The 27,375-nt window shown below is 41.2% G+C and overlaps 1 protein-coding gene and 1 non-coding gene across 2 annotated transcripts in view; both read left to right on the forward strand.

Annotated features, from left to right (window-relative positions):
• Window positions 1-1,413: 1,413 nt before the first annotated feature.
• Window positions 1,414-27,375, forward strand: part of Rs1 (retinoschisin 1) — a 43,905-nt gene continuing 17,943 nt past the window's right edge. Inside the window, exons 1-3 of the mRNA XM_051179372.1 lie at window positions 1,414-1,483; window positions 13,356-13,597; window positions 15,040-15,142. Of these exons, the coding sequence (XP_051035329.1) occupies window positions 1,414-1,483; window positions 13,356-13,597; window positions 15,040-15,142 (415 nt within the window). The remainder of the gene's footprint in view (window positions 1,484-13,355; window positions 13,598-15,039; window positions 15,143-27,375) is intronic.
• Trnav-uac (transfer RNA valine (anticodon UAC)) lies at window positions 13,192-13,264 on the forward strand. The gene has a single exon. It is a non-coding gene; the product is annotated as a tRNA-Val (tRNA).

The raw sequence follows: 27,375 nt of genomic DNA on the forward strand, positions 1-27,375 counted from the left end.
CCTAAGGCAGTTAGCACATCCTCTTCTCCTACTAGAGGATTTGGGCAAAATACATAGAGAGGGAACATGAGTGAATCTCAGGGATCCTGGAAAGAGAATTGGGACTAAGACTGAGCATTCTCACCCAAGTATGGTGTTCTGAGCAATGCTGTCACTGTGAGGACAGTTTATTGAGAGGGTGAACCTGATACATGGAGAAGGGAAAACCAAAAGAAGGTCAGAGAAATGGAACAGGATCATAAATCTCTATCAGATCTTACCCTGGGAATTTCAAATCAGTTTGGTTTGAAACTTGTTTGGCAAAGTCAGTTTGGATGGGATGTCCTGTCGTTTGGAACTACAGAAGCTGTTACACTTGTATGTGTATGATTGTGCATGTGCACATGTGTAAACTAGGGTCAAAGTTGGGTGTCTTTAATCATTTCTCCATCTTCTTATTTTCTAAAATGCTTTCTTCAGTGTGTAGAGTGTGTGTGGTAAATGTGTGTTGTGAGTGTATTTGGTGAGTGTGTGGGGGCTTCCACGTGTCATGGTGCATGTGTAGAAATCAGAGGACAACTGTGTGGAGTTATTCTTTGTCCCCTTTTATAGGGGTTCCAGGGCTCAAACTCAAGTTTTCAGGCTTGCATGGTAAGTGTTGAGAGTGTCTCTCTCTGTCTTCTGTCTCCCCAGCACTGAGATTACTGGTGCACACCACTACCCCAGGCTGTTTACATTGGTGCTGGGAATCCAAACTTTAGGTCCTCATGCTTGCACTGCAGCAAATACTTTACCAACTGGGCCATCTCCTTATCCCCAAAATACTTTTTTTAAACACACGAGATGCTTATTTAAAAGGAAACTTCCTTAACTCTGAACGAGTGTGTCTACTTAATGAAATCTACAGTTGAGCTCAATATAAATTCATGTGCAAATCACCTTTTCCAGGAGAAAGGTAAAAATCAGCAATAAAATTAATTCAAATTTCTCTTTGAAAAGACAGAGTTAGCCAGTTGAAAGTGTGGTTTTGTTTTTTATAAACATGTCCAGGAGAACTCCATTAAGAATGGATGTGCATCTGGGTTTTAGAGTGAACATTGGACCCAGAGGCAGCTACTGGAAACTAATGACGAATAGTAAAATAATATTCATAGACAGTTGTCATGGCAGCTGGCTCATTTTGCACAAAATAGAACCCATTGCATTTTAGCAGGCTTTAGCACAGGAAAACTGCTAGCCTGAAGACAGCCTTTAACTGAGTTGTTGTTGTTGTTGTTTTTAATCTATTCATTGGTCTTGGTTTTATTGCTGTACATAGCCTTCAGAGTATAATTGTATTTTAAAATCCCAAATATTTTAAATCACTAATAAAAATACACATATGATTTGGGTTGAAAAACACTTGTACCACTGTTACTATTTTTCCATCGGGCTATGGGGAACAGCTTAGCAGCAGTTATGACTGTGTGCACAGCTAAATTCATGTGGACCCTTAAACAAGGCAGTAAGTATTGAGGAAATAGAAGGAGCAGCATATTTCACTGGCTGCTTTCAGATGTCGCACTTTAAGATATGTACTATGGACATGGGGAGTAGCTGATTTTTCTTGTGTCTACACACATGGTCCCAGGAGAGTGACCTTAGGAATTAGGGGAAGCTCAAGACAACTGAGAAAGGGGGTGATAAAGTATTTAGGGCTGATCTATTTGTAGAATAGCTGTTTATATATAATCTCATCTCATTGAATGCCATTGTAGATAATTTGGAAGGTTTTAAGTAGCTACTCTCGAGAGGAATATGATACAGAGTATTTCACTGTTAAAACAGGTTCTTGCCTATCAATCACACTGTCTCCTATCCCATCTGCCTTTTTCTCTCTGTATTTCTTCTTTAGGATAAAGAACACAAGGCCCTAATCATTATAAAAATCAATTTATCATCCGAAATTAGGACAAGCCATTATTTTCCATTGACATTAGTCCTTTGAATTAACTAATGTTCTTTAAACTTCTTGAGATGGACCATGTCTTTGGATTTAAAAGAAAAAAGAAAAAAACTCCCACAACATCCAACTAATATGATCCAAGACAGATTAGCCACATAAACAGAAACACAAAACATTCCATCAGCAGCTCATGAGCAGATTAAAGACATTGTCAAAGTGATATAGGAAACAGCTACCAGTGGGAAATATGGGAATCATCAATCAATAGAGTTTTGATTTTTCCTTCATATAATTGAAACTCCCACTAAACAGTGAAATTTCCAATTAGGGGGTTTTATTTTTCATCATATAACAAAAAAGTATGATAGTAGCAAATGCAGCTGTTTTGTTTCTTTGCACAAAAACCATGTAGTTTTCTTTGTAATACGTGTGTACTCATGATCACACCAGCCCATCTACTGCTAGCATGACACAAACATTCTGGACACAATGAGAATGGTCACTTTTAGTAGGATAATGTTGTAGTTCTCAAATACAGCAAAGTCAAAATATAGAACTAATGCAAAAATGGCACATGCCAACAGTCTACTTCCTTTTCAAGAAAATGTTTGGGATGCCCACAGACCTCTGACTGGTTAGAATTATGTCACATCATCTCTCCCAGCACTGAGGGACATGGGAAACATTACAAAATCAAAATTAATTTGTGTAATGCAGAAGTTAAACACAGTTTAGGAAGATTGAACATGGCGTGGTCTTCAAATCCTTCTCCTTTAATGTACTAGCTGTGTGACTAAGTTGTCCAGTTATTCTGTGCTTTAGTTTTCTTCCCTGTAAACCAGACATAATCTCCCCCCCCCTCTTTAGGGCTGTTGTGAGGATTAAAGGATTTAATTAATTCTCCGACTTCTCTCCAACCCCCATCTCTCAATAAATGTTTCTTTAGAAAAAAGAATGAATATAATTTATCTAGAGCAGAGATTTTTCAACCATAATACTTGTTTTGTTTTCAAGACAGGGTTTCTCTGTGTAGCTTTGGAGCCTGTCCTAGAATTCGCTCAGTGACACTTCTGTCATTGAGGCCAAGTAATTCTTTCTAGTGAGGAAATCTGTGCTTTGAGGGATATTAAACAGTACCCTTGCCCTTTATCCTTTATATGTCAATACATTCTTCTTCCACTCATGACAAAGGGAAGGATCCCACACATGTCAAAGAAGCCTTATAAGACATGCCCTTCCCCAAGACACTTTGAATTGTCACAACTAGATGCGAAGGTTGGGTGCTATAGGCATTGAGTGAATAGAGGCCAGGGATGCTGCAAAAAACACAGTAATGCTTATTACACAGTCCAGTCCACAGGGCTGTGATGAGAAAACACTAAAGAAAGACTAAAGACAGGGACAGGTGGTCCTTGGAGTTCTCTTCAGATTGCTTTCATTTTTCTCCAGATTTGGGGAGGACCTACAGGTAGTGTAGGGAGAGGAGATTGAAACTGCCTTGTGGAGGAGTGTCTTAGTTACTATTCTATTGCTGTGAAGAGACACCATGATCAAGGCAAGTCTTATAAAAGAAAGCATGCTGGGTGTTGGTGGCACACACCTTTAATCCCAGCACTCAGGAGGCAGAGGCAGGCAGATCTCTGTGAGTTCAAGGCCAGCCTGGTCTAGAGACCAGGACAGGCTCCAAAGCTACACAGAGAAACCCTGTCTCAAAAAAACAAAACAAAAAGAAATTAATAAAACAAAAGAACGCATTTCATAGGGGGCTTGTTTACAGTTTCAGAGGGTTATTGAATGATCATCATGGTGGGAAACAGTCAGGTATGGCTCTGGAGCAGTAGCTGAGAGCTTCACATCCTTCTCTGCAAGTAGCAGAGAGAGAGAGAGAGAGAGAGAGAGAGAGAGAGAGAGAGAGAGAGAGAGAGAGAGAGAGACTGGGCCTGGCATTGGCTTTTGAAACCTCAAAGCCCACACCCAGTGATACACCTCTTCCAACAAGGTCACACTTCCTAATTCTCCTCAAACAGTTCCACTAATGGCACCAAGCATTCAAACATATGAGCCTGTGGGGGCCATTCTCATTCAAACCACCATAGGGAAGTAGAGAACAAATGCCAAAAGTAGCCACCATGCTGGGATACAGGGTTCACTTGAGATATGTGGCAATGAGTTTAATATAAAACTACTCAGCATGGGTTTATGTTTTACTTGGGGCAGATGCAGTGTATTATCAAGTCGAAGAGATTCTACTATTGCCAACAGTTTAAGGAAGCAATTTGGTGTGGTGCTACACTCCTGTAACCTAAAAATTTTGGTGGCAGAAACAGGTATATTAGGTCAAGTTCAAGGCCAGCTGGTCTCCATGTCAAGTTCTAGGTCAGACATAGCTTCAGTGTAAGACTCTGGTTTTTTTGTTTGTTTGTTTGTTTTTTCTTTGTTGTTTGTTTGGTTTTTTTAAAAAAAAAATAAAAACAGCTAGGCATGGTGGCACATGTGTTTGATCCCAGCACTCAGAAGGCAGGGTCAGGTGGTCTCTGAGTTCAAGGCCAGCCTGGTTTTCACACCAAGTTTCAGGCCAGCAAAGGTTACATAGAGAAACTCAGTCTCAAAATACTAGTAAAATGAACACGCGCGCGCACACACACACACACACACACACACACACACACACACCTGAAAGCAATGAGGCAGATAAAAAAAGTGATAAAGTGGCTAGAGAATCTGAGCTGAATGCGAGGACACATATAAGGGACTGTGGAAAAATAAGACTCAAAAGCAACAAGAGTGTGTTACAGAAGGTAGTTTCAAAGTATTTTGAACATGGTGAGCTAGAAGAGGTAAAGTAAATTCTGCCATGCTGTACCAGCGACTTGCTTTCCCTACTAAATTCTCAGTTCTCACTAAGGACAGTGAGACAGTCTGCAAAGGCAATCAGATAAACTAGGCTTCCTAGCTGAGGCTAGGGTTTCTTAAATGAAATTGCTTTCCATCAAAAAAGGCAAACACTAGGGAAGTAATACAAACCATCTGAGAAACCAGAGAACTCCAAACCTCTGAGGTGACATCTAGTCTTCATTATTAATTTATTTATATATCTTTTCTTTGGCTGTTGAGGTATTTGTAAGTATACACAGGGGTGTCATGGTTCACACATTAAACTTAGAAAACAGAAACTCCAGGCAGAACTATCATTAAAGACCTCATCAAGTTGAAAGTCATCAACAATTGTTTTTAGCATGCTCATACTTCCTACATTTGAGAATCTTGTTTAAAAATTGCAAAAGAGATTCCCTCTTCTGCCAGCCCTTGCCTAGAGGATCCTTGACCCCTGAAGCAGGGCCTCTGCTAAAGAGGCCTCAGTGGGAGAGTGCCAGGTCCCAGTAAGATCCGACTATCAATGCAGAAACATCCTGAGTATCAGCCCAGCCTTTGTCCTCTTCAGCCTCTGCTGGAGTCCCGGGCCCCTCCCAGAGATCTGCCAATCTCTGAGGAACCACTCTGTGTTCCTGCCAACAGGATCCTTCACCCCCATAGCAGGGCCTCTGCTAAAGAAGCCTCAGCTAGAGAGTACCAGGCCCAGGATAGATCTGCCTATAGGCACAAGGAACATCCAGAGTCCCGGCCTTCGGTATCTTTGACCCCCATCACAAGTCTTCTAAGGGAGCCTGATTGCTGACCCAATCCTGGGGCCACTGCCTGTGGAGAGACCTCCTAGAGAGCTTGAACCATGCAGAGCTACAGATATTGAACCTCTGACCCACATAAGCCCACCGGGAAGTACCATAGAGAGAGGGGGAGACCCCACCAACACCTACTGGAAGAAGCTATGGGAAGACAGCAATACAAAAAAAACCACCTAACAACAGAAAGACAAGCATGACACCACCAGAAACTAGGGAATCTACACCAACTAGACTGAAAGACAACAACAAAACAGATGAAGCAGAAGGGAATGACTTAAAAATCACTGTCATAAAAATGGTAGAGGCCATCAAAGAAGATGTGAGAAAATCCCTTAAAGAAATGGAAGAAAAAGACAAACAAAAAAGTGGAAGAAATGAACAAATTTCTTAAGGAAAGTAAAGAAAGTACAGAAAGCCAAGAAAAAAACAACTAAGCCGGTGAAGGAAATGGTTCAAGACTTGAAAACAGAAATAGAGAAAATAAAGGCAACACAAAATGAAGGAATGCTGGAAATAGAAAAACTGGGCAAAAGATTGGGAACTACAGACGCAAGCATAACCAACAGAATTCAAGAGAACAAAGAGAGAATCTCAGGTGCGGAAAATAAACTAGAGGAAACAGATTCATCTACCAAAGAAAATCATAAATCCAAAAATTCCTTAACACAAAACATCCAGGAAATGTGGAACACCATTAAAAAGGCCAAACCTAAGAATATTAGGCATAGAGGAAGGTGAGGAAGCCCAACTCAAAGGTGCCGAAAACATATTCCACAAAATCATTGAGGAAAATTTTCCCAATTAGAAGAAGGACATGCCCATGAAAGCACAAGAAGCATACCAAACACCAATAGGCTGGACCAAAGAAAAAAGACCCCTGACATATAATAATCAAAGCGTCTAGCATACAGAATAAAGAAAGAATATTAAGAGCAGAGAAGGAAATAGGACAGGTAACATATAAAGGCAGACCTATCAAAATTACACCTGACTTCTCCATGGAAACCCTCAAGGCCAGAAGGTCCTGGATAGATGTTCTACAAGTACAAAGAGTCCACGTATGCCAGCCCAGGCTACTATACCCAGCAAAACTCTCAATCACTATAGATGGAGAAAACAAGATATTTAATGACAAAACCATATTTTCCCAAAATGTATCTACAAATCCAGCCCTACAGTAAGTATTGGAAGGAAAACTCCAACCCAAGGAAGATAACTATGCCCACAAAAATGTAGGCAACAGATAATCTACCTACACCAAAAACCAAGGGTAAAGCTGAACAAATATATTCACAATACCACTGCCAACAACAAATCTAAAACAAACAAGAATTAACAATCAATGGTCCTTACTCACCTTCAACATTAATGGTCTTAACTCACCTATAAAAAGAGACAGGCTAACAGAATGGATACGAAGACAGAATCCATCCTTCTGCTGCATACAAGAAACACATCTAAGCTTCAAGATAGACACTACCTAAGGGTAAAATTTTGGGAAAAGATCTTCCAATCAAATGGAAACAAGAAGCAAGCAGGTGTGGCTATCCTAATATCTAACAAATTAGACTTCAAACCAAAATTAATCAAAAGAGATGAAGACAGTCATTTCTTATTCATCGCAGGAGAAATCCATCAACACAAAGTCTCAGTTCTGAACATCTATGCTCCAAATAGAAAGGCACCCACATTCATAAAAGAAACGATACTAACACTCAAAGCTCACATAAATCCTCACACACTTATAGTGGGAGACTTCAACACACCACTCTCAACATTAGACAGGACCACAAATCAGAAACTCAACAAAGAAACAAAAGAACTAACAGAAGTTATGTCTCAACTGGGTTTAACAGACATCTATAGAACATTCCATCCAAACACAAAATAATATACCTTCTCATGAAACCTTCTCTAAAATCGACCACATACTAGGTGGCATAACAAACCTCAACAGATACAAGAGAATTGGAATAGTCCCCTGTATCTTATCAGATCACATGCTTTAAAATTGGAATTCAACAACACAAATCGCGGAAAACCTGCAAACTCATGGAAAATGAACAATGTGTAATTGCACCACACCTGGGTCAACGAAGAAATAAAGAAAGAATTTAAGGACTTTCTAAAATTCAACGAGAATGAGGATACAACATACCCAAACTTATGGGACACCTTGAAAGCAGTGCTATGAGGGAAGTTCATTGCACTAAGTGCCCATAAGAAGAAAACAGAGGATAATCACCTAAGACAATTAACAGCACAACTGAAAGCCTTAGAACAAAAAGAAGGAAACTCACCACGGAGGAGTAGACACCAGGAAATAATCAACTTGAGGTCTGAAATCAACAAAATAGGAACCAGGAAAACAATACAAAAAAAAATCAATGCAATGAAGAGTTGGTTTTTTGAGAAAATCAACAAATTAACAAAATCAGAAATGAAAAGGGGAACATAACAATGGACACAGAGGAAATCCAGACAATTTTCAGGTCATTCTTTGAAAACCTGTATTCCACAAAAATTGAAAATTCAAGGAAATGGACAAATTTCTGGATAACTATCACTTACCAAAATTTAATCAAGAACAGACAAACAACTTAAATAGACCTATAACCCGCAATGAAATAGAAGCAGTCATTGAAAGCCTTCCAACCAAAAAAAGCACAGGGCCAGATGGCTTCAGTGCAGAATTCTACCAGACATTCAAGGAAGAACTAATACCAATACTCCTAAAATTTTTCCACAAAATAGAAACAGAAGGTTCACTGCCAAACTCTTTTTATGAGGCCACAATAACCTTGGTACCCAAGCCTCACAAAGACACAACTTAGAAAGAAAACTACATACCAATATCCCTCATGAACACCAATGCAAAAATACTCAATAAAATACTGGCAAACCGAATTCAAGAATATATCAGAGAAATCATCCACCATGACCAAATAGGCTTCATCCCGGATTGCAGGGATAGTTTAACATATGAAAATCTATCAACGTGATCCACCATATAAACAAACTGAAAAAGAAAAACCAAATGATCATCTCCCTAGATGCTGAAAAACCCTTCGACGAAATTCAACACCCTTTCATGATAAAGGTCTTGGAGAGGTCAGGGATAATAGGAACATACCTAAACATAATAAGAGCAATATATAGAAAATCAAAAGCCAACATGTGTAGAAGACTGCAGATAGACTCATATCTATTGCCATGCACCAAACTCAAATCCTAATGGACAAAAACCTCAACATCAACCCAGCCACACTGAACCTCTTAGAAGAGAAAGTAGGATGTACCCTTGAACAAATTGGTATAGGAGTCCGCTTCCTGAACATAACTCCAGGGGCACAGACACTGAGAGCAACAATTAATAAATGGGACCTCTTCAATCTTAGAAACTTCTGTAAGGCAAAGGACACAGTGGACAAGACCAAATGGCAGCCCACAGACTGGGAAAAGATTTTCACCAATCCTATATCCAACAAAGGGCTGATCTCAAAAATATACAAAGAACTCAAGAAACTAGTCAACAAAATACACACAAAAAAAACCCTATTAAAAAATGGGGTACAGAACTGAAGAAAGAATTCTCAATAGAGGAAATCAAAAAGGCTGAAAGATACTTAAGAAAGTTCTCCACATTCTTAGCTATCAGGGAAATGTAAATCAAAACAACTTTGAGATACCATCTTAATCCTGCCAGAATGGCTAAAATTAGAAACACCAATGACAACTCATGGTGGAGAGGATGTGGAGAAAGGGGAACACTCCTCCACTGCTGGTGGTAATGCAAACTCGTACAGCCATTTTGGAGTTCAGTATGGCGGTTCCTCAGGAAAATGGGAATTAGTTTACCACACGACCTGGCAGTCCCCCTCTTAGGCATATACCCAAATGATCCACATCCAGGCAACAAAGACATCTATTCAACTATGTTCATAGCAGCATTATTTGTAATATCAAGAATCTGGAAGCAAGAACCTCAATTGAAGAATGGATAAAGACGGTGTGGCACATCTACACAATGGAATACTACTCTGCAGAAAAAAATAATGGAATCTTGAAATTTGCAGGCAAATGGATGGCACTTGAAGAAACCATCCTGAATGAGGTAACCCCATCACAAAAAGAGGAACATGGTATGTACTCGCTCATATATGGATTTTAGACCTAGAGCAAAGGATCACCAGCCTATAATTCATACCACCAGAGGAACTAGGACACAAGGTGTATTCTAAGACATCCACATAAAGTACCTCACAGAAGGGGGAAGGGACAAGTCCCCCAGAGGACAGGGGAAGTGGGGGGCAGTGAATGGAGAGAGAAGTAGGAGAAAGAGAGGGGGAGGAGAGGAAAACATGTGTGACCAGGAAGATTGAGCCTGGTTAGGAATAGAAGATAGGAAAGAGAGAGAGGGAGAGAGAGAGAGAGAGAGAGAGAGAGAGAGAGAGAGAGAGAGAGAACATAAAATAGGGATCCAATATTGGTTTGAAGAGAAAGCTGAACCTAAAGAAAGGTCAGGAGACCTACAAGACTGCTACCAACTAACAATTTGTGCATCCATGGAAAGGCTACCATAAATGCCCTTCCCGGATAGTGAGATCAACAACTAACTTATCCATGGAGCCCTCATCTAATACCTGTTGGAAACAGAAGCAAATACCCATACCTAAACACTGTTTCGAACTAGAACCCAGATGCAGATGGAGAGGACAAGTCCAGGTTGCAGAAACACATAGAGACAGCTGACATGAACAAGGAGGAGCTAACAGCCCCCCAGACTGATAGCTGGAAATCCAGCATGGGACTGACTCAGGCCCCCCTGAACATGGGTCTCAACCAGAAGGACTGAGCAGTCTAAGGGACCTCAGACAGTGGAACCCTGGTGCACAAAAGGACCTTGCACACACATCCCCCATGGAGGGATACTGACTTAACCTAGAGACAGGAGAGAAGTCCTAGTTCCTACTTCAAATGACCTGGCAGATCTACATGTCCCCACCTGGATGGCATTGCCCTACATGTGGAATTGGGGTGGGTGGATGGGAGGAGAGGGTGGTCAGGGTAAGAGGGAGGGAGGGAAAGAGGGAGGAAGGGAAGGAGGGAGGGAGAGGGAACTGGGATCGACATGTAAAATAAAAAATTGCAAAAGAGCACTTGTGAGGTAGAGGCAGGCAGATCCCTGTGAGTTTGAGGCCAACCTCATTTACAGAGTGGGTTCCATGACAGGCAAAGCCAAAAACCCTGTCTCAGAAAACAAAATGCAAAAGATTAAAATATGTGTGTCTACTTCCCTACTTTCACATGAAGAAAATACACAAGAGGTGAAACCACTCTTAGGAGAACATGTAACCTTTATGGACTTGATCCTTTTACTGTCTCTTAAGCATCATCAGTTTGAGTACTAACCCAGCCCTAGCACTCATCAGCTGTAAAGTCATGGATAAGGTACTTCAACTCCTCCACTTCAATTTCCTTCAACTTAAAAATGGAGATAGTAATATATGGCTACCTCACAGGGCTATTGCCCAAGAATAATGTGAGTGTACTTTGGAAACTAGTTTGTACTTGACTAAAAGTAGTCATTGTGACTATATTTTTTAGAGGAACAAGGAGAGTCTTCCCTTCCAGTTAGAATGAAGAAAAGGAAGAGGAAACAATTTCTCCATAGGCAGAAATCTCTGTTGCATGCATTTGTGGAGCTCCAGCTTCATTTGTACATGAATTATAAGTGTAGAGACTTGGTTAAAACTTGAATCTGGCAAATGAAGCCAATGTCACAGTTGGAAATCTGGGGGGGGGGAACAAAGCATTCCCTGGAGACACAAACCAAAACACAACAGGCAGGTATAATTTTGGGGCCAATTCTTGGCCATCTTATTTTGAATCAATGGAGGGTTTGGAAATAGGTGAGTTATAGCCACTGATGAATAGGGAGCACCACTTTTGTGAATTCACTCCTCAGCTGATGGCTGAGCACTCATGATTATTTCATAGCTAACAACTAGGCATCGAGTATTCAGAAGGCTTTACAAAAATGTGTCAAAGGAAAGGTCGGCTGGAGTGGGGGACATAGCTTGTCTAGCACACATAAAGCCCTAGGTTCAATCTTCAGACCTCATAAAACTGGCCATGATGACTTGCATCTGTAATCATAGACCACAGGAGGTAGAGGCAGGAGGATTTGAAGTCTCCTTGGCTACACAGCCAGTTCAAGAGCAATCTGGCCTACATAAAATCATGCATTATAAAACAACGAACTCACTAACTGTAAGCTTGCTTTTAACTAGGTCTGTGAAGAAACAAAAGGTAACAACTGTCTTCATTTTTTTGTCTGGAAATGAAGCTAATATTTAGATCCAGCATGAAGGAGAGGTCTAGTCCAACCCTTGTATTTCATAAAGGACATGAGAATTAGCATATTGAGCTGACCAGCTCGAGTGCATAGCTGATGAATAGCAACAATGGAACTAAAATTCTACTTAACCCCACAGTTGTGTTCCCTCCACCTTCCTCCTCAACCTATCCTGTTTCTTCCCTCAGCATTATCAGCAAAACAGAGTTTGGTGGAAGGGTGAAATTTATAATCAGTGTCATATCTCCATCATCCTGCCAGCCTCAGAGGAAGATGCCAGGAGAAGGAGCAACTGCCAGCCCCCAGGATGGTTAAAGACCCCCACACAATGGTTTTAAGTAGGTTTTCAAGCTTGAGAGTGGTAAGCAATCCTAGGATGGTGACAAAGATCCACTCAGAAGGCAAAATGACACAATAAAAAGTAAGGCACAGCTTGAAGCAGGATCAGAGCGCTGGCTACCATTTGAATTATTCATAACCTAACCAACACGGGACAACCATTTTCAATTTGCACCAGGCCTTTCAAGTTATGTGATGTGGCTGGTGCTATTTCCTCTGTGACAACTACAAAGAGTTGGCCTGCACACAACCACTACTTCTAGCCCTAGACAAATGGGACTGAAGGAAAGCCCTGAGAATTTCATCCCCTCGGTAACTTCAGGGAGGGAATAACGTTGGGAAAGGTAAGAAGGCCACAGCGCAGCCTTTGACCTTTCCCAATCCTGGCAAGTCAGATGCCATCATAAACATGAGCCCAACCACACTATGCAGTACCTGATTCTTCAGCTTGTGCAGCTGCGTTCTAGTCCTCTGTGGCCAGGGCTAGGAGCCTAGATGCTGCCTCAAGCGGCGACTTTGTAGTGACTTCCTTCCAACAGGGTAACTCACTCTATTCCCTCAGAGTGGGAAAGGAAGGCAGAGTTGAGAGAAGGTGGCAGGGGCAGCAGTGCCTAAACAGGGTAAATCTCCACTCTTCGAAGGGCCTCGGCACTGCTGAGGGTCAATTTGGTGTCAGGAAGTTAGAGCGACTCAGGTTTCAGGGTGCCAGGACTCTAGGACCACAAGGTGGCCTATCTGCCAGGACTACTGAGACAAGGGCTCAAAATCCACTTTGAATTCCGCGCCACTGAGAAGGGGCGTGGCCACAGAAGGCGGGGTTTCCTGTGGAACGTCTGGGTCTGGCTTCCTATTCTGAAAAGTCTTACAATCAGAGAAGCAGCCACGCGGGTTCCATAGTGTAGCGGTTATCACGTCTGCTTTACACGCAGAAGGTCCTGGGTTCGAGCCCCAGTGGAACCACATTTTTTAAAAAGCCAGTCTGAAAACAAAACCCGGGGACAATTTTTTTCTTTTTTCTACCTGTATTTTTCCTGACACCTTTATATCTCAGAAGCGAAACGGCAAACACCTCTTCTCCACCAAGGTTGCAGCTGCTGTTGCCAGATCCGAGAAATAACCCAGAGTGGAGGCAGGGCGATTTGGAGCTTTATCTGCTGTTTACCCCACCTCCAAGGTAATGAGGGATACTTGACAATGAGCACCCCCGCAGCGTCCCTTCCTCCAGAACAAGTTGACCCTCAAAACTTCCCACGAAAATACGTCAACATAGCCCTGCAGCTGAAATTTTTAAAGGTTGATTAAGATTAAGGATTTACTATCTTATTCAACTCTTTAATATCTTACTCAACTCTAAAATCCAGAGCAAGAACAAAAGCATAGTCCTTTTCAATGAAGCTGGAGGGTTAGTGGAATGAATGTTCTTTTTAGATAAGATTTCGTATACAGTTTAGAATAAGTGTCATGATTTTAAACGTATTAATTAAATGTAGTCTTTGGCAGATTCATACATGTATATCCCTATTACTCTCACCCATATGTTGATTGATGACTAAATAATTTTGCTCACGTTATTACAGTTCTGCTGCAGGGAGTACTTCTTTCAAGGGGGTGAAGGGACGTTTTATCTTTGACAAAAGTATGAGTGAAAGGTTTCTGGGGTCCTGGGGGTCAAGTGTAAGATGATGGCAGCAGAGAACTGACTAAATGGGGGAAGAGAAATTTTAGGCTTTTTTTTTTTCTTGGCTTCTCCCATCCCCAGTTTTGATTACACAGTATATTAATTTACATCTTTTTCTAACTAAAAAAAATGTAATGTGATTTCCTGGTTAACAGTCAATTTACTCTTTTTAAAACCTCAACCATTAGATTGCACCATTAGGTACCGTTAAGTATTCATATTGATGTGAACACATTTCCAGAAATTTGTCTTGCAAAACTGAAACTCTACATCTATTCACCTTGTTCCTCCCATCAACTTTATTTTCAATGGCCATGTAATAATGGTAGCTGAGCTTGCCAGGCATGAACCAGTACTTTGTTTTGTTTTGTGAGGCTGAGAGTAAAACAACACTTTCCATCTTAAGCTAAGCACCTCCAGCCTTGCTATGTGTTTTGTGACATCATCACATTTCAACCTCAACAGGATCCTGTGAAGTAATTATTATTATCATCATTTTACAGACAGAAAATTTGCCTTGAGGTCACACCATCACAAGTGTGTGCTATGGAATTTCCTCCCAGCTTGACTTGGGAATCTGTGCACTTAGCTAGCTAGCTTCCTAACCTTGGACGTTCTGATTGTTTCCATGTTGTCATTAACATAAGTAATTCAACACTGCACAACCTTGTGTATAAATGAGCCATTGTCACCAAATACAGTGTTTTCCTGAGTGAGCAGATGTCAACATAGCTAGAACACTGTAACACTTTCCTACAAACAGGCTGTGAAACAGTTCAAGGTCACTCCCTACAAAATTATGCTGGAGAAAGAATTAAGGACCCAGGTCCAAACATCATTTTCTCTTTTCTGCTGTTTCTCCATTTACATTTAAAGGAGCTAGCATCAGTTTCTTCTTTGCTAAACCAATTACAGGTCAACAGTCTCTTCTAAGAGTTCCTGTTGAGGTAGGGAACTGTGTGGGTTAACTAGAGGGGAGCTGAGTGGAAGACCTAAGAAGTAACTGGAATAAGATGCTTAGTGGGGCCAGTGGCTCAAGTTAATCACCTGCTCCTAGGCCAGCTCCCCACTTCAGTTAGACAGAGCTGTGGCCAAGGACGAAGGGAAAATGACAGGCAAGATCGAAGGCTTCTTCCTACTACTTCTCTTTGGCTATGAAGGTATGTGTTATTCTGACACTGACATTTATTAAATATTTAATAATGTGATTTAATTAAGAAAATAGTTGAAATAGAAATAAAAATCTGAATAGTAAAAATTATTGGGTAACAACATGACAATTATTTAACAGGCTATTAATTTTAAAAGTCATTTTTTGTGTGGTTATGTTTGTCACTGTCTTGCTGTTGTCTTCCTGGTTCCATGAGAAGCCTTTTAAAGTTCAAATGATATTTATAATCCAACAGAAAGAAAAGCATAGAAATTTGTTCAAGCAAGTGTAAATTGCAACAATTAATGAGAAATCATGAATTCTTGGAAAGTTTAGGAGGCAAAGTTAGAGCAATTATAGAATATAATATTCTAAACCTATTACTGAGGGTTAAGGATGAAGCTATTAATAGCTCCACTGGGACAAGTGTAAACGAGGACTGTCCCAGGCAAATTAGGACAAAGGGTCACCCTAGTTTAAATATGGATTAGCATAAGGCCAAGTACTACTGGAGTATGATAGAAGTTTAATAAAATAATCCAAAGAGAGTCAATAAAGCCTAAAGACGCAATATACTCCGTGACTTTTAGATTTCTAAATGTGGACCTGGCAGGCATAATATACTCAAATAAGGACAGATTAAAGCCAAATTCTAAAATGTCAATCAATTAAATTTAAAATTGTCTCTCAATCTTAGAAATAATAGTCTTTCATGCCTCTCCCAACTCTCAAGCACCTATCAATTTAAAATTACTTTTAAAATTCATACTTAGAAATATTAAAATTGGTTGAAGGGCTGGAGATGTAGCTCAGTGGTACAGCCCTGCCCAGTTTTCATGAGACCCTGGGTTTAATCCCCAGAAATACTATAAAACAAACAAACAAACAAAGCCCTACTTCATCCTTTATCTGGGGTAGCTACACATACCTGCAATCCTAGTACAGGGCACACTAAAGCAGTAAGGTCATGAGTTCAATGCAAACCTCAGCTACTTAAGTTTGAGGTCAGCCTGGGCAATCTGAGACCCTATATCAAAACAAGGAGGAAGTCTAGGCTATATAGGAAGGTCCTGTCTGGGAGGGAGAAAGGAAGGAAAGAGGGAAGAGAGGAGGAGACAAAGGGAAGGAGTGAGGGAGGGAAGGAGGAGGAAGGGAGGGAGCTGATTGAATTATTTTTTGTGGACATTGAGTGTTAGAGGGAAGGGAAGAGGAGTCCTCCCTCCTCTGCAAGGGACCTGTCAGTCAGACAAGATGAATACACATATGGGTCAGAATTCCTGACTTATATCATTCTCCTCCATTTTTTCCACATATGAATAAATAAATAAATGCAACATATTACTATAGATTATAATTACATAATATAATTATAACTGTAATTTTATAATATTAATATATAATAATTCTGTAATTAGTATATACAATTATATATAATATATAGTAAAGTACTCATTTTCATGAACTAACAGGTCTATTTCTATTTGGAATGAGTCATGAAAACAAAAATCTCAAAAGTCATACTACAAACCCTAGGATATGGGGCTTTTTCTTAGGTTTCTTTTAAAATTCTTATTGTTATTTTGATGCAGGGTCCCATACTGAAGCCCAGGCTAGCCTTCAACTCAATATGCTGTCTAGGCTGGATGTGACTTCATAGCAATCAGCCTGCTTCCACCTCCTGAGTGCTAAGATTACAGGCATGAACCACCACATCCAATTTCTAAGATGTGTTTTTAAGGGCGGTTTATGTAACAAGTTGCCAGAGTTCCATTCTGGCCCTTTGTAATTAAGAGTCAGAAATTTGTGTCTTTTTTTGTTTGTTTGTTTGCTTGCTTGCTTGTTCATTTCATTTATTTGGTCAGGCCCTGTGCATGCTAAACAATGGCTCTATCCCTGAAATATATAGCCCACTTTTCCCAGGAGCTTTTCCAGGTTTTCTGATATTTCCAGGTTTTGTTGTTTCTCTTTGTTCCTTGTCCCGTTTTTTCCCCCACAAAACAAGCTCTAAGCAAAGTCTTTGATCCAGAGACCCCTGGTTATCAGACAGAAATTCACAGTGCTCACACTTAATTTCTCTTTCACATGGTTGGCATTGAGATTCATTTGTTCAATACTCTGTTCTTTCAAGAGCCCTCTGTCTGGGGTTGGAGAGACAGCTTAGTCTGTAAAGTGCTTACAACTCATGCATGAAGGGTTCCATCCCCAGACCCCTTGCTTGAAAACATCCAGCCATAATAGCTGAAGAGGTGGCTTTAGCAGGTAAGAGCACTTCGAGAGGACCTGGGTGTGGTTCCCAGTGCTCTGTAATTCCAGTTCCAGGCGCACAAACAGTTCCTTCTAATCTCAGGCCCCAGGCATGGTGCATATGCATGCAGGTAAAACACTAATACACATAAAATGAAAAATAAATAAGTCTGAAAAAAAAGCCAAACATGATACATGCTTATAACGCCCATACTAGGGTCTGAGCCTCCCTGGCCTTCAGGCCTAGCCTACTGGTTGACTCCAGGCCATGCTGGAGAATCCCTCTCTTCAAAAAGAGAGAGGGAAGTAAAAGATGGCTCTTGAGGAATTGTTCCCCGACTTCCACAAGTGCATGTCTGAATATCTGCAACAGTGTAAACATTAGAACTTGGCACTCCGAATCAGAATAGGTCCCCTCATCTGACAATGCTGCTCATTGGTCCTCCCTGTCTGTCTAAGTTACTTTTCTATTGCTATTCTAATGCACCATGACCAAGGCAACTTATAGAAGAAAACAGTTTATAAGGGCCTTCCAGTTACAGAGGGTGGGGCAATGACCATCATAGCAAGGACTTGACCCCAATCAGACAGAGTGCTGGAACAGTAGCTGAGAGCTTCTATCTTGAAACAGTCACAAAGCTGAGAGATACCTAAATGGGCCTGGTGTGAGTTTGTCTCCAGTGACATGCCTGCTCCAACAAGGCCACATCTCCTAATTCTTCCCAAACAGTTCCACCAACTGGGGACCAAGTATTGAAATATATAAGCCTGTGGGGGGTTGTTCTCATTCAAATCAGCACACTGTCCCATGGATAGAAATCCTCTAAACATTTACGTGTGTGTGTGTGAGTCCCAGCGATCTGATCTTCCTATGTGTGAGTACATGTGTCTCTGTGTGTGAATCCCAGTGATTTGATCCTCCTGTGTGTCTGAGAGGGAGGGAGAGAGAGAGAAAGGGAGAGAGAGAGTGTGTGTGTCCCAGTGATCTGATCCTCCTTTGTGCTTATGTGTGTGTGTGTGTTTGAAACAGACAGACAGACAGACACACACACACACATACACACACACACACACACACACACAGAGAGAGAGAGAGAGAGAGAGAGAGAGAGAGAGAGTCCTAGAGATCTGATCCTCCTATCTCCATCTATCACCACAACACTGGTATTGCAAGCCCAGCTTTTTACACAGCTACAAGGATCCAAACTCCAGTCCTCATGGCTGCACAGCAAATGCTCTTAACAACTAATCCATTTCTTTAGCCCCTAATACATCTTTAAATTAGACTATCTTCTCATGATCAGTAACAAAAACAAACTGTTGAAAGCAGGGGAGGACAAGACTTTTTGCTGTCCTACAATGTACTAAACCTTGTGCATGGCTGAGGAGCTCCAGATATATCTACAAAGACCAAACATATCATCTATCCAAGTAGGAGGGTTGAGTGGGAAGTGTTGGGAAGTATACATTCTCTCGCCCACCTAACCCAGGCCCTTCACCCCTCACCTTACTTAGAAGGAAACAAGCCAGCCCAAAATGGACAGTGTGACTCAGTGACCTTCTGTGTACTCTACCCAGAGCCTGCATGCATATTGTGGGAAACAGGACAAACACAAGACACAATGACTGCACTCAATCAGTTTATAATCCAGATGGAGACGCAAGCCAACACACATGGGGAAGACACATCCCATTGGACAGTGGGAACCCAAGCACAAAAATTACTTGGCTCATTTTCTGTTTCTATTCTTTGGGGACAGCAGCTTCTTATCATTGTGAAATAAGATTAGTGGATGGGCTTTGTTTCTGCATTGGATAAAGGTTCATTTAGGAGCACACATGTGATCACATTAAGACAACCACTGATAACATAGAACCAAGTTGAGGTTCTATTTATCTTCCACTGTGCATTGTGGATCCTATGCTATTTGTGATTATTAAAACACCCATCCTATTAAAATGTGTTAGTCCATTTTTGGCTATATTTTTTGTACAAAGGCAGAGGGAGCTATCCAGCCTCATCTTATAGGTTCCCTTTGTGGGTGTGACAGCCATTGGACATTGAAGATTTTTGTTGAAAAGCAACTTCATTAGACTTCTTTTATTTTTAATTATTTGTATGGGGAGCAGTATGTGCTTCTGCATACAGATGCCTTTGGATGCAAGAGATATCAGATCCCATAGAGCCTGAGTTACAGGCAGTCGTGAGCCGCCAGAAATAGGTGCTGAGAATAGAGCCAGGCTTCCTGCAAAAGCAATAACGTTCTCTTAACCTCTGAGTCATCTCTCCAGCCAAAGGCAACTTTTTTTTTTGAGATGTGGTTTATGTGCCATTTAATTCATCCACTTAAAGGGTAAACTCAATAGTTTTTCACATACTTACAGGTTTTTGGTATAGAAGATCTATTTTTAGAATAGTTTCATCACTACAGATATGGAATAAATATTTACTCCCTATACTCCCCATCCCCCAGACCCAGCCCCTGGCATCCACAAATTCCCCTTTCTGTCTATAGATTTGCCTTTTCTAGACTTTACACTGAAATTGTATTATACGACATGTGGTCTTTTGTCTTTTGCTTGCTGTGTATCTGTGAGGTTCATCTGTGTTGAAGCATGAAAGGATAACAGATTTACCCATGAATGTGCCTGTCGCCTAAAATAGCAACACTTTCACACCAGAAGCAATTTCCTTCTTTCTTCTTCCCAAGAGGGACCTTATTGCAGCCTGTTGGTTTTCTCCCCTATCTTTATTCGTGTTTCTAAAGTAGATTAAGGGGCTGGTTGCTTTTTTTTTTTTTTTAATCATTCATAGTTTTATGCCTCTCTCCAGTGCTTTGTCTGATTCTATGGGAGTGAATATTGTATTTGGTAAGACCCAATCAAAAAAACCAAAATAATCTCTTCTCTGTGTCTCTTCCCTCTAGGGCTTGCAGGATCCAGAGCTGTGCAGAGAAATAAGCATACCTTGATTTACTTTTTTTTTTTTCTGCTCTAGTAACAAAGGTTTTTCCTTTGGCTAAAAAAGGGCACAGGCACCCATACTGCACAAAATTAGGACCAGACATCACCTTTAAACATGTTCTGAGGGCATGAGAACAGCCCGAGTAGGCAGAAAAAGATGCAGCCACATGTTAGAAATCTTTGATGATTTTTCTTCTAAAGATTGCCTCCCCCACTTTCTCTCTTTCCAAATACTGTTATATTCTGTTATACATTGTAGACCAAAAAGAGACAGCCTTATGCTTTTATTCCCCAGTTGTTTTGGTGATTAAATCATTTTGGGGAACTGCAACAGCTACTTTCTTTCCTTGCTCCCTTGGTGACAGCATTTTCTGTAAAATGCCTGCTGTTCCTTCTTTCTCTGCTCATTTTCATAGGAATCTGGCACCTTAGAATCCCAGGCTGCCTGCAGACAAATGCTTGCTAGGGAGGCGAGCCAGTGGGTGGGGGAACCTGCAAGAAATCAGTTCCAAATTTAATGAAGCATAGAAATAAACTCTGATACCATGCCTGCCTAGTGGCTAGAAGGATGCAGAAGTCCCTGAAGGCCATTTGCTGAACCTCTTGTGAACTATGGTTGGCTCACCTGAAGTTTAGAAGATGTTCTTCAGTGACAGACTTGGATTTTGATCCCTCTCTTTTATCTCTTCACAAGTGTCTTGGCAAATTGATGTTTATGCAATCAGTAGGATCTCTGATTTGAGGGTGGAGGTAGAGTATAGTCAGACAGGTACTAATCACTCATTTTCTGGGGCTAGGGATATATCTAAGTGGTCTCATACCACTCAGGCTGGCTGCAAGGTAGGTTTGATCTCACTATGAAGTGGGGGAAGGCCTTCAGCTTCTTGGTCTTCCTGCTTCCATTTCTCAAGTGCTGGGATTACAGGAGTGAATGCCATAATGTCCTGTTAGGAACCAAACCCAAGTGGTATCTAGTTTTCTGGGATCTCACATTAAAGCACTCCCATTGATGAAGGTAGAGAGCCTCACCACACAATCCAGGAGTGATTTAATCACCTCCCAAATCCTCCATCTCTCGATGACATCACATTGGTGAACAGATTTCAACATAGGAATTGAGCGGGTGGGAGGGGAATCCAAACAAATAAAACTCAGTGAGTACCATGGTGAACTCCTACAAAAATGGCCTTCTCAAACTCAACATGGAGCCACATGTCTGTAATCTCAGCACTCAGGAGAGTAGATGTTGAGTAATTAAGTAATTAAGACCTCAAGGCCAGCCCTAGGTCCATAATAAGTATGATAACACCATGACCTGTATGAGACCCTGCATCAAGAAACCCAACACAGAAACAACAAAAAAGGCATTCCTCCAAGTTCACTGCTACCCCAGAGGGTCAATCCTGCTTGTAAGGTGACTAACAGTGGAGGACTTGAAGACGTGGAAGAAGATAGACCACTGGGCTGTGTCCATGGTGTGTACTTCCACACTGAGGCAGTAATGGAAGGCAAGGAAACATATCTTTTTAATCTAGTAAGTTTCAGGGTTAGCAACTTCATTGGCAACCATCACATTTCTAGCTCTTCTAGGACCTTGTTTCACTGTATCAGACTTATAATGTTCCAGTGCCAGGTCACAGTGAGTGCATGGATGTGGCCACAGAACAAGGAAATATGTGTTTGTTAACTAGTAGCTTTTATAATCATGATGAAAAAAGATGAGTGTCTATTATCAAACTATAAATAAGGTTTTCATGGACATCAGACTATCTAGTTAAATAGCAGAGGTTAAAAGAGAGCCTTACATTGTCTACACTCAGGTTTCTTTTGAAAACTGTTACAGTAGGTATGTATTGTTTTCTAGTCAGAACAGAAATAAAGGGATTTGTTTTGTTGAAAAAAAGTGGGGCTTTGGCACTGACGAAGAGAAAATAAATATATTTCACTTATTCATTCTAAGGTTCATGGCTCTTATGATAAATGAGAGAGCTCAGCCGACAAAGTTCCTGACGTGCAAGTACGAAGACTTCCGTTCAATCCCCAGAAATCAAAGAAGAAATCTGAGCACAGTGTGAAAGAGGAGACAGGAGGCTCCCTGGGGTTTTTATGAACAGCTAGCCTAGCCTATTTGTCCATTTCTAGGCCACCAAGGGAACTATCTTTAAAAAGTGAAAAAGGTAGATAAGGTAGATGGCTCTTGAGGAATATATGAGGCTGTCCTTTACATGCGCAGGCACATACATGGTACATAAAGAAACACACGCAAGCATGCAAATTTACTTGTTAAGTAAGTTGAGGTGGGGGAGAAGAACACTTATTCACGGTTGCTGGGTGTGTAAACTGGTGTAGCCACTATGGAAATCAGTGTAGAGCCCCCCCCAGCCTAAAAGAGAACAAAACAAAAAAGAAAAAAAGAACCCTTAAACTAGAACTACAATAAGACCCAAAGGACTCGAAGTCAACCTGTGACAGAGAAGACACCATATATAAGCAGGGCGTGGTGGTACACATTTAATACCAGCACTTCGGAGACAGAGACAAGCAGACCTCTGTGAGGTCAGGGGTAGCCTGGTGAGTTCCAGGATAGCCATGGCTACTCAGAGAAACCCTATTTCAGAGAGGGTGGCTGGGAGGATGCTGCTGCTTACAAATTACTTTAGCCACCACAGCTGAAGGACTTCAACTTTTTCCTGATAAATTTTGCAGTCAATGTTCCCAGATCACTTCTGTGGAATTTATATTTTGCCCTAGTTTAATATCTCTTGTATACTATACACAAACTTCAAGAAGAACCTCCAACCAATAGCCCAACCCAAAATAACATTTTGATCATTGTTTTAATTTTTTTATGTGTATGTGTGTTTTGTCTGAATGTATGTCTGTGTGCCACTTGTATGCCTAGTGCCCTCAAAGGCCAGAAGAAGGCATAGGGTCTCCTGTGACAAGAGTTATAGATGGCTGCATGCCACCATGTGGGTGCTGGGAATTGAACCTAGGTCCTCTGGAAGAGTGTCCAATGTTCTTAATTCCAGCCCCAGTTGTTTGTTTATGACACAGGATTTTGCTAGGTACTCCAGGCTGGTTTTAAACTTTCTTTTTGAATGAGACAGGAGTTCATGCCTCAGACTCACCATGCAGCAGAAGGTGGCTTTAGACTCCCGATCCTCCTGCCTCTTTCTCTTGGAGTGCTGAGATTATAGTCATGTGCCACCATGCCAGACTTTTCTTAAAATGAATGTGGCACAGTGAGGGCACTGGGTAGCATGTTTAGGCAGACAGGAGGAGAAGGAAAGGAAGGAGGAGAAAAAGAAAGAGGTGGAAGGCGAGGAAAGGTAGTAGGAGAAATGGGAGGCAGAAACAAAGGTGGAGGACAAAGACTTAATCAATAAAGGGAAAGGTTAAAAAGAAAAGGAAAATAGAGTACAACATTGTTTAGAGAAGAGGCTCTCACGACCCCACTGAGGGGCTGAATGACTTTCACAGGGATCAGGTACCTAAGACCATCAGAAAACACAGATGTTTACATTCTGATTCACAACAGTAGCACAATTACAGTTATAAGTTAGCAACAAAAATAATTTTATGGTTCGGGATCACCACAACATTAAAAGGATTTAGAGAGTAAACTCCCAAATGTACGTTTTTAATGTTGTAACTCCGTACATGCCACATTTTCTCTATCCGTTTTCTGTTGATGACCACTTAGACTGGTTCCTTATTGTTGCTACTAGTGCTCAATAAGCATGGGTATGCAATTGTCTGTGGTATGTGGTATGACCCGCTGCCTCAGGATCCTGCTACCACAGCCATGTTGCTCTTACACCACTACACCTCGCTTGCCATGATAGACTGCACCCTCGAACTATTAGCCAAAAGAAAGCCCCCCTTCCTTTTTTTTTATGCATATAGAGTATTTTTTATTTAATTTTTATATAACAAAGTCCAATGAAATGAAAACAAACATTTATACAAAATATTTGGGAATTTGGGCCGTTTTTTTCTAAAAACTTCTCCCTGTTTTGGGGGGGCTGTTTTGGGGGGGAAAAAAGGGATTCAGATATCCTAGCTGTAGTCTGTAGGGCTGTTTTGTCCAGCTGTTTGGAATGTAGGATCAGCTTGTACTCTGTTTCAGGTGGTCTGGTGTGATCAAACCACATTAGTCTGGAAGGAATCCACATCTTTTCATTTTCTGTGGAAACAAAAATAGAAATACTTTTCCCCAGTAACTTGTTCTTCAACTTAAATTTTGGAGTCAAAGCATTTTTTTTTAATTTATTATTTTACATGTTGATCCCAGTTCCCTCTCCCTCCCTCCCTTCCTCCCTTCCAGCCCTCCCTCCCTCCTTCCCTCCCTTTTGCCCTCTCTACCCTCTCCCATGCACTCTAAACACCCTCCCCCTCCCAACCCCCCACCACAATACCATATGTAGGGGAATGCCATCCAGTTGGGGTCATGTAGATCTGACAGGTCCTGTGAAGTAGGGACTAGGGCTTCTCTCCTATCTCTAGAATAAGGCAGTTATCCCTCCATGGGGGATATGTTTGCAAAGTCCTTTTGTGCACCAGGGATACATCCTGGCTCCACTGTCTGAGGTCTCTTAGACTGCTCAGACCTTCTGGCTGAGACCCATGTTCAGGGGGGTCCGAGTCAGTCCCCTGTTGGCTTCCCAGCTATCAGTCTAGTGGCCCTTAGCTCCTCCTTGTTCAGGTAAGCTGTCTCTATGTACTTCTACCGCATGGTCTTGTCCTCTCCATCTGCTTCTGGGTTCTAGTTCGACTCAGTGTTTATGTATGGGTGTTTGCTGCTGTTTTCAACAGGCATTAGTTGAGGACTCCATGGATAAGTTAGTTGTTGATCTCACTCTCCGGGAAGGGCATTTATGATAGCCTTTCCACGGAAGCTGAGATTGTTAGTTGGGAGCAGTCTTGTAGTTCCCTCGACCTTTCTTTGTGTTAAACTTTATCTTCAAACCAATATTGGCTCCCTCTTTTATGTTCTCTCTCTCTGTCTCTGTCTCTCTCTCTCTTTCCTATTTTCCATTCCTAACCAGGCTCAATCCTCCTGGTCTCACATGCCTTCCTCTCCTCCCTCTCATTTTCTCCTACTTCTCTCTCCATTAGCTGTCCTCCCCCACTTTACCTGAGGTCTGGGGGGACTTGTCCCTTCCCAGTTCTGTGAGGGACTTTATATGAATCTCTTAGAATACAACTTGTATCCTAGTTCCTCTGGTGATGTGAATTATAGGCTGGTGATCATTTGATCTAGTTCTAAAATCCATATATGAGTGAGTACATACTGTGTTTCTCTTTTTGTGACTGGGTTACCTCATTCAGGATGGATTCTTCAAGTGCCATCCACTTGCCTGCGAATTTCAAGATACCATTATTTTTTTCTGCAGAGTAGTATTCCATTGTGTAGATGTGCCACATCTTCATTAACCATTCTTCAATTGAAGGGCATCTAGGTTGCTTCCAGGTTCTTGCTATTACAAATAGTGCTGCTATGAACATAGTTGAACAGATGTCTTTGTTGCATTGATGTGAATCCTTTGGGTATATGCCTAAGAGGGGGATTGCCGGGTCCTGTGTTAAACTAATTCCCATTTTCCTGAGGAACCGCCATACTGATCTCCAAAATGGCTGTATGAGTTTGCACTCCCACCAGCAGTGGAGGAGTGTTCCACTTTCTCCACATCCTCTCCAACATAAGTCATCACTGGTGTTTCTAATTTTAGCCATTCTGGCAGGGGTAAGATGGTATCTCAAAGTTGTTTTGATTTGCATTTCCCTGATAGCTAAGGATGTGGAGCATTTTCTTAAGTGTCTTTCAGCCTTTTTGATTTCCTCCATTGAGAATTCTTTCTTCAGTTCTGTACCCCATTTTTTAATAGGGTTATTTGGTGTTTTGTTGACTAGTTTCTTGAGTTCTTTGTATATTTTGGAGATCAGCCCTTTGTCGGATATAGGATTAGTGAAAATCTTTTCCCAGTCAGTGGGCTGCCGTTTGGTCTTGTCAACTGTGTCCTTTGCCTTACAGAAGCTTCTAAGTTTGAAGAGGTCCCATTTATTAATTGTTTCTTTCAGTGTCTGTGCCCCTGGAGTTATGTTCAAGAAGCTGTCTCCTATACCAATTTGTTCAAGGGTACCTCCTACTTTCTCTTCTAAGAGGTTCAATGTGGCTGGATTGATGTTGAGGTCTTTGATCCATTTGGACTTGAGTTTTGTGCATGGCGACAGACATGGGTCTATCTGCAGTCTTCTACACACCCTCATCCAATTGTGCCAGCACCATTTGTTGAAGATGCTGTCTTTGCCCCATTGTATAATTTTAGCTGTTTTGTCGAAAATCAGGTGTTCATAGGTGCGTGGATTAATATCAGGATTTTCAATTCGATTCCATTGGTCTACCTGTCTATTTTTATGCCAATACCAGGCTGTTTTCAGAACTATAGCTCTGTAGTAGAGCTTAAAGTCAGGAATGGTGATGCCTCCTGAAGTTCTTTTTATTGTATAGGGTTGTTTTGGCTATCCTGGGTCTTTTGTTTTTCCATATAAAGTTGCTTATTATCCTTTCAAGGTCGGTGAAGAATTGTGGTGGGATTTTAATGGGGATTGCATTGAATCTGTAGATTGCTTTTGGTAAGATTGCCATTTTTACTATGTTTATCCTACCTATCCAAGAGCATGGGAGGTCTTTCCATTTTCTGGTATCTTCTTTAATTTCTTTCTTTAGAGTCACAAAGTTCTTATTATATAGATCTTTTACTTGTTTAGTAAGCGTTACACCAAGATACTTTATGTTGCTTGTGGCTATTGTAAAGGGTGATGTTTCTCTGATTTCTTTCTCTGCCTCTTTGTCGTCTGAAAAAAATAGGGCTACTGATTTTTTTGAGTTTATCTTGTATCCTGCTAGTTTGCTGAAGGTGTTTATCAGCTGTAGGAGTTCCCTGGTAGAGTTTATTGGGTCGCTTATGTAAACTATCATATCATCTGCAAATAGAGACAGTTTGACTTCTTCCTTTCCAATTTGGATGC

The sequence above is a fragment of the Phodopus roborovskii genome, unplaced genomic scaffold, assembly GCF_943737965.1.
Source record: "Phodopus roborovskii unplaced genomic scaffold, PHOROB, whole genome shotgun sequence".
In the NCBI taxonomy this organism is placed as follows: domain Eukaryota; kingdom Metazoa; phylum Chordata; class Mammalia; order Rodentia; family Cricetidae; genus Phodopus; species Phodopus roborovskii.